The sequence below is a fragment of the Branchiostoma floridae genome, chromosome 16 (assembly GCF_000003815.2).
Source record: "Branchiostoma floridae strain S238N-H82 chromosome 16, Bfl_VNyyK, whole genome shotgun sequence".
Taxonomy (NCBI): Eukaryota; Metazoa; Chordata; class Leptocardii; order Amphioxiformes; family Branchiostomatidae; genus Branchiostoma; species Branchiostoma floridae.
In genome coordinates this window covers 17,125,610-17,142,743 of record NC_049994.1, presented here as the reverse complement: position 1 = coordinate 17,142,743, position 17,134 = coordinate 17,125,610, and the positions used below count along the sequence as shown (strand labels likewise).

The 17,134-nt window shown below is 43.1% G+C and overlaps 2 protein-coding genes and 1 long non-coding RNA gene across 3 annotated transcripts; all 3 read right to left on the bottom strand.

Moving 5' to 3' along the window:
• Positions 1-79: 79 nt before the first annotated feature.
• LOC118403852 lies at positions 80-2,310 on the bottom strand. Its single transcript, XM_035802713.1, has 3 exons — positions 2,174-2,310; positions 1,358-1,487; positions 80-789 (listed from the first exon to the last, which is right to left on the bottom strand). The coding sequence occupies exons 1-3, from the start codon at positions 2,302-2,304 to the stop codon at positions 343-345; spliced, it is 708 nt and encodes a 235-aa protein (XP_035658606.1). The 5' UTR covers positions 2,305-2,310; the 3' UTR covers positions 80-342.
• A 1,333-nt stretch (positions 2,311-3,643) lies between these two features.
• LOC118403023 lies at positions 3,644-7,548 on the bottom strand. The gene is made up of 7 exons (XM_035801460.1): positions 7,414-7,548; positions 6,591-6,697; positions 6,504-6,532; positions 5,988-6,125; positions 4,887-5,020; positions 4,289-4,414; positions 3,644-3,793 (listed from the first exon to the last, which is right to left on the bottom strand). Exons 1-7 carry the CDS (start codon positions 7,546-7,548, stop codon positions 3,644-3,646), a joined length of 819 nt encoding a protein of 272 aa, XP_035657353.1.
• A 7,759-nt stretch (positions 7,549-15,307) lies between these two features.
• LOC118403873 lies at positions 15,308-16,313 on the bottom strand. Its single transcript, XR_004829708.1, has 2 exons — positions 16,213-16,313; positions 15,308-16,051 (listed from the first exon to the last, which is right to left on the bottom strand). It is a non-coding gene; the product is annotated as an uncharacterized LOC118403873 (long non-coding RNA).
• Positions 16,314-17,134: the final 821 nt, after the last annotated feature.

Sequence of the window (17,134 nt, the reverse complement as noted above, 5' to 3'; positions counted from 1 at the left end):
TTGTTCAGGAACTATTGCTATTTTTTCTTTTATAATTTATAGGTTGTAACAGTAAATGCACCCTAATAACAAATGCAGGTAGACACCAGAAATACCTGCACAGCTCCAATTTTACCTGCACTATCCTGCATATGCAGGTGGTATTTCGAGCCCTGCAGTCAGACCTTTGTATAGTGGTCACTCAAAGGACTTGAAGTTGATCAAAATGGACAGTAGCTTGGGTACCATCTGGATAGTAGTTCGCTCCGATTTTTATTATACACTTTATACAGTCTCTGCTATTCTGTTTGGGAACTTGGATATATTGAACACCTAGAATATTCCATTTAATAATTCAATGGCTCAAACCTTGCCTTCAACCAAACGCTTAATAAAAAAGCTGGCAACAATAGCACTGGGGGTGAAAACACCTACAAAATAGACCATTGGGTTCCCCGGTAGCTGTGCATCATAGTACTGGTAGGCCCATGAAAAAACAACCTTAGCTAGGTACAACAGAAGAAATCCAATGATGCAACCAACATACTCTACTTGAACCAAGCTCTTGTGTATGAAAGAAGCGTTAAATTTGCTCTCAATGTTAAGACATAGGGTCACAAGACCACATATGGCCAGTGCAAAGAAGTACTGGTTGAGTGGAATAACGATGGGTTCCCATAGCCTGGTCCATAGCCGGCCGTTCTCATCAGGCAGACTGCTGTAGGTGTGGAGGGTGATGGCGAGGTAGACCAAGGCAGGGACGTAACGTGTCCATGTGGGGAGTTGCTTCCAGAATGGCAGTGTGAACAACTGGACAATAGAACAGGATAAATATGGTTAGAAAAATCTTTAATGAAAAAAAAAGAGACCAAAAATTTAGAAATATAAAAGAGGTACACATCTAGTCTGTTACAGCGTCGGCATGGGAACCAATGTAAGAGTCAAGTAGAAACAGTCTCCTAGCTCCTAGGATTCAAACCCTGGTCGCCAGATAACAAACCCAATAAGCCAAACCGTATGCCAAAAGGGTCAGACCTGTTTTGATCCGTTTGGCGGCACTTGAACCGTACTATTACAGTATTAAGGTGGTATGTCACTACACTTGGGGCACCAGTGTGGCACTGCGGGCTTCAAAATATTATTCAACGAATTTCAGAGATAAAGAATTCATTTTCTTACATTTGTATATTTTGTTGTCTTGTAAGTCATACTTTTACGTATTGCGCAATATCTATATTATTATAAATTAGCAAAAATAACTCAACAGTGTCACAGTGAACGAACACCGCAGTGCCACACCGGTGCACCAAGTGCAGCGAGATACCACCTTAAAGCAAAACATACGTTTTCAAGTATGGCACAAATATGGTTGCAGTACCTGGGTGAAGACCACGAGGGCGCTGAAACCGAAAGTGAACATGGGCCAGTACCCTGTAGGCCCTCCTGTCTGGTAGGCCACGATGGCCCCGTGCACCGCCACCCAGGTCTCCAGCACAAAGCGCCAATATCTGGAATCACAAAAAGTCATTTACCACTTCTAAATTATCCAATTTACCAGCTAACCATCAGATAAGACACAAAAAATTGTACCCAGGTTCTGAACATCTCAGATTAAGCTGAGCATAGAATCTAGAAATCAAATGACACAAAATAGAAACTGCTGTTCAAGCTGTCAAATTCTAAAACTTTTTTCCAAGGCATTCTGATCCCACCACTTTCCCCTTGAAAAGGTTGCACTGGCAACTGATGTTGTATAACAAAAGCTAACACAGCTGCTATGCCAGTTGTTATGCTTCCATGTCTTATTTTTCTAGACAAGCCCTGCCAGCCTGGCATTCATCTTATTCTCTGTATTGCTCCCTAATTCGCTTCCTCGAAGAATAGTCTGCCCCCATTCATAGGGACCAGATGAGATTAAATATCTAAGGTGAATATTCAAATGATATTCGCGAGAGCCCTGATACATGTAAGCTCTCAGTTGCACGATCCTCTGTATGGTAATTATAACAGGGTGCAGACAGATATTTGGATGTTCCAGCTGAGAAATATTCAAAATAATGCAGGCCTTAAGGACTGAACTTTTCAATGGGGACAACTACTAGTATTCCACTTTCTAGTTGTTGGAGCAAACTGTAGCTGGAAGAATGCAAATACAAGGTTGAATAATTGGATGTGTATGGATAGGAGAGCTCACTTATTGAGGTGCATGTCTGTGTAGACCAGGCCACCCTGCAACATGAAGATCCAGGTGTTCATAAACCCCATCACGTGACCCAGCGTGTTTTCCATCGGATGATACCAGAGGGTGTACACCGCCGCCCACATAATGACGTAACCGTGGTACTTCCTGATCAGGGTCACCGACCTGCGGGTCGATGACCTCAAGGTTCTTCCCATGTAGTCTGATGAGAAAACAGAACTTTAATGCATTTGAAAAGAGGGAGTGTTTTTTAGGACGTTAAATGGGGGAGCCACATCTTGAGCACGTTAAAGAACAAGCTGCACTTATAAAAAACAGTGCAAGTGTACCAAAACATACTGTCTTGTGCACATCTTACATACCGTGCTTAGATCCCTCAACCTAGTTACCTCCATTAAATGTCATGGAGGTTATATTTCACCCCACGTTTGTCTGTGTGTGTGTCTGTGTGTGTGTAAACAAGATAACTCAAGAACGGCTGGGTGAATAGGTTTCATACTTGGTGTGTTGGTAGTGTGTGATATAAGCTGGAAATGATTAGATTTTGGACCACCTAGCGACTTCCCTTGGTACTGCAGCGCAACTTCCGGTTGTGCTATCTCGGTGTTCTGAACATGCTATGGTCACGATTTTAAGGTGTAAGATAGCTCTTGTGCTCAGGAAGAAGCGACATAAGTTTGGGCCCCCTAGCGGCTAGTTTTGGGAAAGCAGGGGCATTTTTGTCAAAAACTTCTGACGAGGATAACTCAAGAAGGGAACAACGGATTTTCATGATTTTTGGTATGTAGGTACCTTAGACAATGTTGTACAAGATAAATACTAATTATGCAAAATAGGCGTACATTTGCATAATTAATGAGAATATTCTATCATAGGAGTTTTTTCAATGTATCTCTTGTCGCGGACGTGCTATGGTCGTGACATTTGGGTGGTAGATAGCTTTTAGCGTCATGAAAAAGTGGGGTAAGTCTCAGTCCCCTAACATTTAATTGTGGAACTGCAGAGGCGTTTTTGTCAAGACACTCCAAAGAGGATAACTGCAGAAAGGAACGACGGGTTGCTTGCATTTTAGGCATGCAGGTAGCTTGGGCAAAGATGTTCATAATGATATGCATGTTATGCAAATGAGGACTTAATTTGCATAATTAATGAGGAAATTGTATTGTTTCATTGTTTTCAATAACTAGACCTTAATACATGTAATACATGTTAATTATGATAGGTGGAATATAAGCAGATACCAAATATGGTAATGAGGAACTTATTTGCATAATTTATGTAAAAATTGCAAAGCCACTTAATGATTGATAATGGGAATTTTATAATTGTGACATGTGTACGTTACTCAATGATTAACAACATCATGCATGAATTATGTTAATGTGTTAGTCAATTACATGAAATTTACGAAAGCTCTAAATTTTCATGGAGGTATGAGGTCGCCGAACTCTAGTTACATGTATGTTAAGCACATAAGAAGAAGAAGATATAGCATGTACCTGTACTGCTGCCGGAGGGCCAGCCAAAGAGCACTCCTCTGTCCTGAAACTCGACCACCATCATCAACAGGAGGGCCACAATAACAGAGCCCTGTGAGCTGAATATGGACACGTCCTGGAAGGATGAAGAAAGCTGCAACATGATCTTTTTACTGAAATAGTTCTGTTCTGCAAGATACAATGATATTGTCCATGGTGGCACTGAATTCATTTACTTCAGTGATTTTATTCTTTGGTGAGAAGAAAGTGGTATGAATTCCACATTTACTGTAAGGTTGACTTAAAAAGAGAAGACTTTACTTTGTAGACTATTTTTGACTAGCCTCCATAGCAGGCTCTCTATGGAGGCTAATTTTTGACTAACAATTTGATTAACAAGTGTTTCAGTTGGTCAAAAAGACAACTACCTTTTTTTTTAAACTACGTGCTGTTTATTTCTAAAGCAAACCTGAACTTTCAGGCTTTTATACATCTTTTGCCACTTTGAAATGTTTTGGGGGGCTTTGAAAAAAAAACTTTCTGAAACTTTGACACACCAGACATTTTTTATTTCTTGGGCCATTCAAAAAAGACAGGTACAAGTCATGTGTTGCACGTGCACTTCTCTCACCTGTGCGGTAGCGTCGTACGTCAGGTGAGTTTGCGCCAGGTGCAGCATGTGGAAGAAGGTGTGCACGGCCACAGCTGCCCAGTTGTACTTACTCAGCTGTGTGGAGTACTTCTTTCCCTTCTGTGACTGTAATAGAAATTCATATGTTTTCAGGTATTTGTTTATTTAAAGGAACTAAATGGTGCCTCTACTAACTATTGAAGTAGACTGTTACCCAATGTGTTAGGTTATAACTACATGTACCTCACCTGGTTGTTCACCTTTGCCAGGTACTGGAGCCACCTGAGGCCATGGTGTAGGGTTAGCTCACCTGTAAGTGTTAGCTCACCTGTTTGTTCACCTGTGCCAGGTACAGAAGCCACCAGGCCAGCAGCTGATAGAAGGTGTAGGGTTAACTCACCTGTAAGTGTTAGCTCACCTGTTTGTTCACCTGTGCCAGGTACAGGAGCCACCAGGCCAGCAGCTGATAGAAGGTGTAGGGTTAGCTCACCTGTAAGTGTTAGCTCACCTGTTTGTTCACCTGTGCCAGGTACAGGAGCCACCAGGCCAGCAGCTGATAGAAGGTGTAGGGTTAGCTCACCTGTAAGTGTTAGCTCACCTGTTTGTTCACCTGTGCCAGGTACAGGAGCCACCAGGCCAGCAGCTGATGGACGGTGTAACAGGCCCACACAAACAGACGCGTCCATGGAGTCACCAGTTCTGGGCGGAGCTTCCAAAAGTACCAGCGTATCACTAAAGAAATAACAATATTAAGATATTACTAAAGAAATAACAATAAGATATGACATTAGGCACTTTGTTGCACACTCTTGAGCGTGAACTACGTGTACTTTAAAGATCATAGTTCGAAGTAAGACACGCGAAGGAATATATTCATTGTCTAGGAAAAAAAAGTCAAAATGCTTTGACGTGTCAGCAAAATGTAGTTTGCGGGAAATGATGCTGAAATATAGACGAAAATATGTTTTAAACTGAAACTAGCCTGGTTACCAAACCCCAGCCCGATCTCATATGTATCTATCGTGCAAGGGTCTGGCCGGATGGGATAGGAACTCTTCTCAATTTTGCCCCTTTTAGTGGGCAAAAAACTCCTCCAATAGAACAGCACAGGATCAGCAGGAGGTAATTACACCCCTGCCATGATTGGTTAAACACCCCAACTGTACTTTTTGAATCCATAACACTCAGTGGCCACCAAGTACCTGATTCGCTACTGTGATATGATAGCCTGCTGACCAACTGTGGTGTGTTGTAGCTGACTACCTGTGGTGTGAGTGGTCATCAATCCTAGGTTCACCTCCCCCTGATCAAGGGCCTTCGAGAACCTTTCTACAGGCATCCTGCCAGACCCCAACACGAAAGATATATTTTGAGGTTGGGGTATGGTATCCAGGCTAAACTGAAACATGTTCTTCTGACTTTGGCAACTAAGCAGCAGTTACCAGTTTTAAACGTCACTCGGAGTGCGTTTGAATTGTTCTTAGGAAGTCCGTGTACAATCAAGTGTGATAAACCAAATTATCACCGTACCGAAGGTTATCCCTGCCCAGGTATGACATACAAAGCAATATTCTGAGAAGTAGCCCCAGAGTCAGCCTACAAAGAAACACTGCCAACCGCCATAACTTCATACAGAGCGCTACCATCATCTGTGAAGATGGAAGGATGCCTACTAAAGTCCCGGAGCTAGCGTACGCACCAGGTTCCACCCCGTACCTCCCCTTCACCCCCGGCTCCTGAACAAACGGTTCGGGAAGGAACCTCTCTCGGGTCGTGTTGGCCTCGTCATAGAAGAATCCATTCGGCGCGTTCCAGCCCCTGGAAAAAAAACAAACAACTAGAATACAGTATGGCTCATGTGTTGAGGCAGATTTCCACTTTGCCAGAATTTTTTATCGGTGGGTTAGTGCGTGCGTGAGGCTAGGTTAGGATCGGGTTTAGGTTATGAAGAACTTTATTGCAGGACGATTGTACATGTACGTGGTACAGTGTATGAAAACAACAATTGCACAAAGTACAAAATGTATCGAATAAAACTTAACATACTAATTATCAACTTATAGGCTAACATAAGTCTTTGGTATAGTGTTACAATAAAGTAAGGCTAATTAAGGTATTCTTTCTAATGACAAAGCAGTATTTTATAGATCTAGTTGTGGCATCTAAAGAAATACAAATCTGTCTGTGACATCGAGTCCCTTGAAACTTCTGAAACGTCTGCCCGTTCCCAAATCTAGCCCGATACTAAAATAAGAATATGATATTATTATACTAACTATAATATTATTATAGTTAATATCACCTGTACTTCCCCAGCGCGTTGACGAGGACCATGAGCGCAGCGATGAAGACCATCCCGCCCGCCCACACTAACACGTCCTGCCGCCGGTGCCAGGTAACGTCGGGACTCTGAAACGTCAATGTTCAAAGATGAAGTCTGTGTTCAAGTAGTTCTTTGCAAGTATTCATGTATCTTCACAGTTACAGGCGCCTCCAACACATCAATGTTATCACAACACTGTAAAATTGTAGTCTAGTACGTACAAGGATCGCTTATAAAAGGTGGAGAAAGGCAACAAAAAAATTCGCGTTGGTTTTGAGTTCAAGGTGAAGCGGTCACTGCCAACAACACGGATATAAAACCATCGTGAACACAGTATCCCTTTTCCCGATAATAAAATAGTTAGTGACATTCATTCAATTGAGCCAATGTGGTATTTTATGTAACCAAGTCTGTCTGATGCCATGGACCGCTGAGTCGAGTCCAGTCGTATGTCGTCAATCCCCTCCCGTCTTTTTTTTTTTGCCGGAACGACCTACAGTGTCTATCATATTGCACGGGGTGTGTTACACGTACGCACACATAGGTTGTTCAAACAAAGCGCTTAAATTGCCGGGAACATCGTCCAGGTCACCAGGGGATAAGTTTAACGTACTTCACCGTCAGTTTGCAGTTTTCGATGGCAATGCTCAATTAAACGGTCAGATCAGGAAATGCACTAAGCTGCAACACGAATGGTTTCAATCCAAAGAACCAGGTATCAATGCTCGCAAACGTTGTATCATTACTCGTGGTGTGCTACACGCACGCACACATGGATTATTCAAACAAATCCGAGTCTCACCTTGCTAAGGGCATCGCCGTTCCCACCTGTACCCCTTTCCGGGGCACCACCCGTCTCGCCCAAACCGTTCTGAATGCCGTGTTTGTCCGAGACTTTGGCTCCCTGGCGCCGCTGTCTGGTCTTACCACCCTTCATGCTGCATAAGAATCTCCGAAGGCTTTTGAAAACGAACACTGAACGACAAATAGAGTAGTTGGCGCTCTTGTCTATACGTCACAGTGAGCAATCAGTGATTGTACTTTGTCCTGTTGACCTTTAACCTAGCGCATGGTATTAAAGGATTTTATGGTTAGCAGCACGCGCGTTCCACTTCTTGGCAACATCGCGGTTCTGAACGCATAACAAATGCCTTCATATCATTTTGTTTATTACATGCACCTATGAATACCATTTACAAGCATATCATTTTGTTAACGTTACTTAGAAATGATTTTTGCCCGAATGTAGCTTGTGGTATAACTGATAACTCCTAACACCTAGTCTGTGTAACACAATCTCCGCTGTCCGGGGCTGTAACTGGCCCCTCCCCTTCTAGGAGGCCTACCTGATGTTGGGCGCGCTGCTATAAGCGAAATTTAATCAGGTTAGTCGGCGTAGAATAACCTTCTTTAATACCAGCTATTCGGGTGGTGATTGTCAGAAAATGGGTGGTCAGAAAAACCAATTGATCAGTATCATGTTTTTCATTTCAAACCCTCGTCATGCTACGGTTGCACCGGTGTCCGTCAGGGGTGTAGCCCCGGGCGAGTTCAAAAGCCACAAATTTGTCCCGGGACTAGGAGGGATAAAATGTTTGAAAAATCGAGGACCCTGCCGCGCCCCAAAAATAGCCCGGTAGACGCATGGTGTCCCACTGGGCCACGAAGCGGTTCACGCCCGAAAGTGCACAAACACAGCCTTTAAACCACCCAGAAGGGCCCCTTTTCTCTCAATGGATCCGTAGCATCAGGAGCGATTGCTAGCCATTGGGCCAGCCTAGTCACATTGTTAATAATTGTTCATTGTCACTTGTATATCTCCTATGTTTATACCATGCACTTGCAATTAGCCCTCGGGCAGGAACTTGCAAATAAACTTCTACATGTATAATTACCCACAATCGCACTGCGCAAGCGTAGTTCGAACAGTGAACCAGCCTATTGATTTGAATTGGTCTCTACCCGTCATCCCTTAGTCTGCGGTATAACGGATTTTGGGTTCCCCTCCTGGAAACCCGGGCCTACAGTTGTCTCTTTCCTGTATTTTCCTGTCGGTCCAGGTAAGACAGATTCTGAAGGCAATCGGGGCCACAGCTTCGAAGCGTCTTCACGGAAGTCGTGCGGCAAGTACACAACCGTCTGCTTCTTTACTCTGTGAACGTTTTCCTGTTGGTATTTCAGCAGGAGATATTATAATGCAACACCACAGTTTACAAAAATGAGACTGCTTGATATTTCTAAGTTAGGTTCAACAGTACAGCACTCTCTCGATCATAGAATCTGAGCTGTTTAAACTGCAGTTGTACATTACTGTGCGATTCATGTTCATTATCATATGCCTGAACTGTTTGCACTTGTTTCTAACGGGATTCTATACTGAGAAATATTTCTGTCTATGATACTGGACAGAGAAATTAGAACAGATTCATATGATCAATGATTTGATTTTTATATAGATGTTTTATTTTCTCATCTTTATATTATCCATATTATTCTATATTTCATACTTTTATATAATTTATATGTAGAATAAAATCTTCTGAGAACTATGATTTATGCAAATAATCATAGAAACGTACACGTCAGCACGAAAGCCTGCTGAGACGATAATTAAATAACAACTTAAAACGCCACGCTGATTGTAAATTGTGAAGTCTCAGACACTTACGTTTTCTTGATGTAGCTAAAATTGGATTTTGTTTTTCTGTATATGATGTTGCATATGTAACGTATGGTCGTCCAACTTTCTAAAAGGCGGATAAGAAGGTGGCGTAAAACACAAACCAAGCAAGGCAGCATATGTAACCTCTCTTAATAAGCTGCACTAGGGTTGGGTACCGGTCCAGGAAATTCAGGTCCAGGTACGGTCCAGGTCCAGAGGACCAGGTCCAAGTCCAGACCTGAACCTGCCTGTAAAAACTTGAGAATACGGAATACTTGAAACAATTTTACATTTCTCTTCAAAGGAATCTGTTTCATGGAGTATCTGGCGTTTTAAAATCATATCGTCATAAAGAACACTATTCTCTGTTAACCTATTGCTAGGCTTGACCGAAGAAACGTAGAAAAATGACTATCAACGTTACCTCTTCCCTACACTTTAATTGCCAGTATAGTATGTTCATTTTCTAATCGGCCACAACCCGGTCTACTGATTTTTTTCAGGTCCTCTTTTTCTGGACCGGTCCAACAAGAATTGAAACAACGGTCTTGTAGCAGATCCAACCATAGATTCAAGAAGCCAAGTTCGTGGAACAGTTGCACTTAAGAGCCATTTCTGCAAACGAACAAACGTACGAACTAGGAACCAATGGCGTCAGATTCTGTCGTGGATACCCAAACCACTCCAAACAGACTTCAGCCAAATTTAAAGTGCGAGACAAAGGCCAGAAACCTGAACCCGATCTACCTTCAGAACTATGATACAATGGAGGGCCAAAACACCGTGAACCCTAATCCGATGTATCAGCAAAACACCCCGGCTCCATGTGAAATATGCCCGCAACACAACCAGGACCCAAATCCGACTTACCAGGAAAACACTTTAATCTCTAATCCACTTAGCAACCAAAATGTCGTTGACCCAAGTCCGATGTACCAGGAGAATCCTGACTCGTCATGTCAGCAAGACGAAGTGGATACTTGTCCCAACAGTGAGCCAAACGCTGTCACTAGAACCTCCTCTAGACCAGCTGATAACGAACCCTGCATCCTGCATGTCGACAGCCAACCATGTGCTGTTACGTACCAGAGAGATGGTGGTGACGGTGATGATGATGGTGATTACAATGGCAGCGCCCCAACCACAGGACATGCTGCTATAGCAGAAGACGGGCAGACAAGTGATATCGACGACGAAATGAGGCCATACGCTGTTGCGTACAACTTCCCCAACCCTGTCTACTCAGCCCAATGCAGTCCGACCGCGTGCCCGGACGACACGGCGCCAAAGGTTCCCATAGGCGTTCCTGAAAAGGAACGAACACAGCACAAAGTGCAGACAGCAGAAATGGCTCCAAGCAGCAGCAACAACGTCTCTACCAACTCAGACCAAGCGAAATGTGACACATCCGAGAATGAATCTAACAATCCAGCCTCAGGTTTTTTGTTTAACAAATGTTCGAGTGTGCTCCGTCCGAATCCATTGTACGGCGGAAATGCCCCGAATCCAATACCGAACCCCCCACAACAAGGACCTTGTGGTAAGACAGTTACACTTTGACTGATTTCTTTTTGTTCAGCGTTAATGTACTGTCTAATGGGCTTAGATACTATCAACGACCCAGAATGAGGACAACATAACTAGATCTTATTCAATAACTACATTTCGTCTGTTAGAAGTTGCCAAGTCTATATATAAAATCTAGCTGCATTTCATAGAGAGTGCCAAGATCAGACCAGTATTTGTTTCGTCATGTATGTTAGATACGGCTTCTGTGAATTCATGTTGTTCATTTATCTGTGGTTGGGATTAGAATATTGTACTTCATTTTAGATTTAGATTTATTGGAATTGCGGACAATACAATACATGGCAGCTTAGCTGATAGTGGGTGCCAACACATACGCGCATTTACACGTCTCATATGATATACAAGATTAACTCAAATGTTTAACGTTTACGTCAAGTAGAACAACATGATGAAGCATTAAGACAAACCTTCTTGATTAGAACATAAGTTAAACTTGATATCTAGGTTGAAATATAGGCTCTGAACTTGGGGGTCAGAGGTCTTGTCCATGTACAGATAACTATTTAGCAACCGATTGGGAGCTATGTACAGTGTTGCTCTGAGTGGTTTAACTGGGTTTAAAGGACAGCAAATATTTGTTTGTTCATACTTCATGTTTCAGGCTATGGACATCGCCAAGTGTGTACTGCTGTGATAATTGTCGGTGTCCTGCTGTCTTTGGTCATCCTCGGAACGATTGCCGGTGTATACACCAGTTCTGGCGCGGAGGGTGATCTAAACGTAAGAATCATTCGTTTGCTAATTTAAGAAACAGGAATCGTGGACGCATCGCTTTTTTTCACTTTTACACATATTATATAAATGGAACATTGTTCCATCATTTTTATGATTTTGACATTTTGCTAAAGGTATAGAATTTCATTTAAGTGGTAAGGGCTGGATGTTATCTCTATCTATATTATTTCACAGGTAGGGACTGCGAACATGTCTTTGGAGATAGGGGCACCAACAGAGCAACCGATTTTCAAAAGTTCACAAGGTGCCAAAATGACTCCCACTAGCCCACACGATACCACATTGGCAGCAACCTCTAGAGATTCACAGGGTAACACACAACCGTCAACCGCCACACAACCGTCAAGCGCCACACAACCGTCAACCGCCACACAACCGTCAACCGCCACACGACCGTCAACTGCCACAGAACCGTCAACCGCCACACAACCGTCAACCGCCACACGACCGTCAACCGCCACGCGACCGTCAACCGACACACAACCGTCAACCGCCTACCAACCGTCAGCCGACACACAACCGTCAACCGACACACAACCGTCAACCGCCTACCAGCCGTCAACCGACACACAACCGTCAATCGCCACACAACCGTCAAACTCCAAGAACCAAATCGGTAATTCTTTGTTCAGTACTTTATTTTTGCCAATGTAAATGCAAAATAAGACTGGCAATAAAAATGTATTATTGCCATGACGACGATTGAGGGTACAACAATACAGCTCAAATCAGAAATAGACTGGAACTTCCCTGTCGCACTATCCCTGGCACAATATACTAGCCCACCTGTAACATAAACCTACAGCCAGCAGAAATGTACTATCCCCGGTACAGCACAATGGTCTGCCAGTGACCTAAACCTACAACTGAGCACTACAGAAGTATTTCCTGTCTGCCTGTGGCGTATGGCTTGAACAAGCTCTAGAAAAGAAAATGTATCCTTCATAACATAACATAACAACCAAGATAACGTGATCCATTGTGCAGAGTTCCCTGTCTAGTTTCAAAGGACAAATTTCTCCAGGGAGCAAGTGTGACCTACATTCCACCATTGCATACCAGAGATACATCTGGAACAGATTTGGGGGGGGAGGGCTTGCATACCCAGCATACTGCATTCCTGTGGAAATGCCTGTGCAATTCCTAGAATTTTTGCAGACTGAATGCAAAATATACCACTTGACGACTCCCCTGAGGCGTCGTCAATAAACATACGCACGTAGGTTTAACTGTAGCCTCCTTTGCAGACTTCTCGTAGCACTGACTTTTATTTTATGGCGGCAGCGCTGATTTGTGATTTTCAATATGGTCTATGGTTCTTTGATTCGTGGAAAGTTGTGTTAAAATGTGCCTTTCCCAAGATTTCAATCCTTTGTCACGTGTGGCGTAACTGGTAGAGCGTTGGGCTTCGAACCAAGAGGTCCCGAGATCCGTACTTACCGTGCCCCCGACGTTGTGCCCCAACCTTCCTCACTCACTTGGGTAAAAATGGGTAAAAATATGTCCCTGATTTCAGTCGGGGGGGGGGGGGGGTAAAATACTACCTTTACCTTGTGTCTGTACTTTGCGTGTGGCACTGTTAGCAGTGCCAAATTGCCTTCGTCTGTTCCAAAGCAAATTAAAAAAATCCCTTGTCATCATCAGTGTTTATCTTTCCTTGCAGGAAGCAGTGATAACAACATGACATCTGAGATAACCATTGGTAAGTACGGCAAAGACCCTGGAACATTTAACGACAATCGTGGAGTGGCCGTCTCTTCTGACCATGAAATATTTGTGGCCGATGGCTACAATAATCGAATCCAAGTCTTTAACATGAAGGGAGACTATCTCAGACTGTTCCCGACTGTAGTACCGGGAAAAGGTGAAAAAACGATGGTGGCCTCCGATGTTGCCATTGACAGAGAGGGTCAGCTGTGGGTAGTGGGGACGATTTACAAGAGTGCGATACGCTTACATTCTGTACATGTAGTAAAGTACAGCCCCGATGGCCAACCAGGGATAACATTTGGTGCCAATTTGACCCGGTGGGCTCCCAGCATCGCCTTTAACGTGCACAGCAATAAAGTCATCGTCACTGAGATGCTAAACATTTTGGTTTTCCATCCCAACGGTTCTTTGTACCACACGTTCCAAAATCATGCTCAAGGATTAGAATGGATACTTTCGTTCGTCGCATCAGACGACGAAGGGCGCATCCTTGTCACAGACAAGTCTCACCACGTCAGAGCCTACACTTTGTCCGGAAAGTCGCTGTTTGCTTTTAGCAGTTGCGCATTCTGCCACCCCCAGGGTATTCTAGTGGACAACTCGGGTCACATCCTCGTGGCGAACCAAGACAAAAACCGGGTAGACATGTTCACAAGCCGAGGGAAGTTTGTCCGCACTGTGGTGAATATCACATACCCAAGTGGTATTGCAATGGGGCGGAACGGACATTTGGTGGTATGCAACCAAGCCCACAAATCTCTAACCATCTTTCCAAGACGCATGGTATATCCGTAATAGTCTATCTGGATTGCCCAAGGAGTTAGCAGGCCATAAAGTTACCATTTGAAAAAAATACCGAAAAATCTGTACTCCCGTGACTAGCCGATCCCTCTGATCAGTACTTCCCTGTGTGGCCCCGGGCTAAAGAACGGAAGGGGGCACCACCCTTTACACCCTGCGGTGTAGGAAGGATTTAAGATTTAGATTTATTAAAATTTGCAGACAATGTAATACATGGTAAACCCAGTCGGCATAGCTGATATTGTGTGCCAAAAAATACAAACATTACACATCTCATTCATCACACACACACACACACACACAAGCACACACACACACACATATTCTGTGTATATTCGGTCCACGTTCAAAGACAAACATGTCGGGCAAATCTACTTTAATAATACAGGTTTACGGAAGACTTAAAGCATGGGCAATTCTAAATTTATCTTTTATTATCTTTTATCTTAAATTTGTCTTCACCAAACCGCTTTTCATGGTGGTCAAAAAGGCCCTCAAAAATCCTCACTCGCAAATCATGCATATGGATGAGGAAATCAATGTCAATCATCCATTTCACTACTGGCAACAATAGCTGATTGGTTTACGCCGTTGTAGGCGGGGATTACATTTGTTTTGGTCGCTCCAAGTGGAGCTATTTTTTGACGCGAACTTGCTCCTTTGATATGCGCGTCTTTTCTCCGCCCCCATTGTTCTCCACTTACCAAGTTAACAATACCTGAGCTTTTTTGTCGGTCATTCTCACGCTGGAGCTCGGATTGAAACCACCGTTTCAATTCTTTCTGAGCTATATATTTGTCTATATATTACCCAACATGCTAAAACTAAACCTTAGGTGAGCAAAGATCGAAGGAGTTACCGTCACTCCCGGGTCACCGCTTGGGACGGAGCAGCCAGCGGGCATCGTTTACAGACACAACCCGGAAAATTATCCGTGCCTTTTTTTACACACACACATACAAAAAGTTGAGTGATAGAAATTCAGTAGTTTTTCGGCGAAGATGAGTATCTATATATCTAGAACATGAAAGCTCACCATACTAGTATACTTAGACCCAAACGTAACGAACCCCTTGATATATTGAGTCTTTGACCAAAGTCCGGATCCCGGCGTGTCTGTTCCTGTCCTGTATACACAACGACTCAATTTAAATATAAGACAATAATTGCAACCTACGTTTTTTTGATAAACGTGTTCTCTCAAATAACAAACTCCTTATATTCTCGTCATTCTGTAAATGAACTAGGTCCATACCAGCGCTTGACGTGGCGAATGTATCGATATCGGTAATACGCTGGGCATTACATCACATGGTAAACTTCAAACTGGCGTCCTTTGCCCCGCAATTTTCTTTGTTTAAATTATACCTTATACTATAGAATGGATTGGAAGTAGTAATAAAACGCATGGTAACACGGACGAAAGCATAGCAACCGCAACACCATGAAAATTCACCCAACTTACCGTGACCGTGACTGCCGGGCGCAGCTGCAAGATTCAGCGGGGGCGGCGTAGAGCCCGCCCGCCCGTAATATAAACACAACCGGCCGGCCTTTCCTACGGAAGTCTAATATTCTCCCCCTCTCTCTCTCACTCCACACGCACACATAGACATACAGACACACAATTGAACGACAGAACACCAGTTTAGTTTCTTGGTGAAGTGAAATTCATATTTTGAACATTTGCACGGAAGCTTACCGCACACGGAGAATGCTATGCACACTGACCTCACGACAAAGTGCGTCTTCAAATCAAGATTCACGAACCGGCGTGTCTAGTCCTGTCCTAAAAAATAACTAAAAAAATGAAGAAAAAACTTCGTTCTCCGCTATTTGTAGAAACAATTTTATATTCCCGTGAATTTTGTAACAGAATCTGCAGTTCGCAATTCACTAAGCTTTGTAACATTACACACCCAAGCGTTTGATGTGCTATCGGCTTACATACACTAGACGAAAAACTCAACTTTTGGCGCCCTTGGTAGAAAAATGAAAACGGTTCATTACTACAAAGAAAAAGATTCAGACTTAACTATCAAAGAAGCACAGTAGTAGATCTAACTTTTGTGAAGTAGGGGGTCAGATATGTAGTGTTGTTACCTGACAGCGGAACCGGATGAAACCGGTTTTCTCTTTTGTTTACAAAAGTCGAAAAGACGCCATTTTACTATTTGGGACCTGACGTTCAAAATTTCTAAAATAATCTTAACTATCAGTATGGGAGAAAGTGCAGCTGCGAAAGTGCACTAAAGATCTTGTAGAATTAATGGTAGCTTCTTGCAGACACAACAAACTGTACAAATAATTTGCTACAGCCAATTCTCTCTCAAATTTCGCGCCCGGGACGACAACAATGGGGCCACGCCAGCTCATTTCCATATCACTGCCGTCCAAGGTAAGTTGTTGTTGTAAGAAAGTACGGAGGCAAGAACAAACCGCTCTGATGTTCGCCGACAACCTAATTATAAGTCAAGAGCATAGCTATTCTTCCACGTGAAAATCTGAACAAAACGTACAATTCGTATTTTGAGCCATATCTCCCGGTAGTTAACACTTAAGCTGACCAAAAAAACTCCATCGTGAAGAAAAAACTATCGCCGCCATCTTGGAGAAAAATCAATCGATTCTCTTCCATCGCTGTGGAACTATGGGACAAAACGTAGTGAAAATGTGACAAAATTAGCTAAAATGTCGTAGACACTTAAAACTGCATAAGGTGAAATATTCTTAGAGGTCCTAAAGTCTAAAGCATAGGTCAAAGCTTTGCCTGGTGCGTAAAATAGAGCATTAAATTCAAAGTTCAAAGTTCAGTGACCCAAAACGACCTCCAAAACGCACATGGAACAGCGGGCGATTTGAAGCGTTTTGCACATGGTCATCCCAAATAATTGAGATATTTTTAAGGCGAACTAATGTAATTTTCGTGTGCATATATTTTTTTCCTGATGTGATAATCATATCGTGCGTTATGTTGGATGAAATTTGTGTCGTTTTTTTCACACCGCCACGGCTCGCGCGGGCC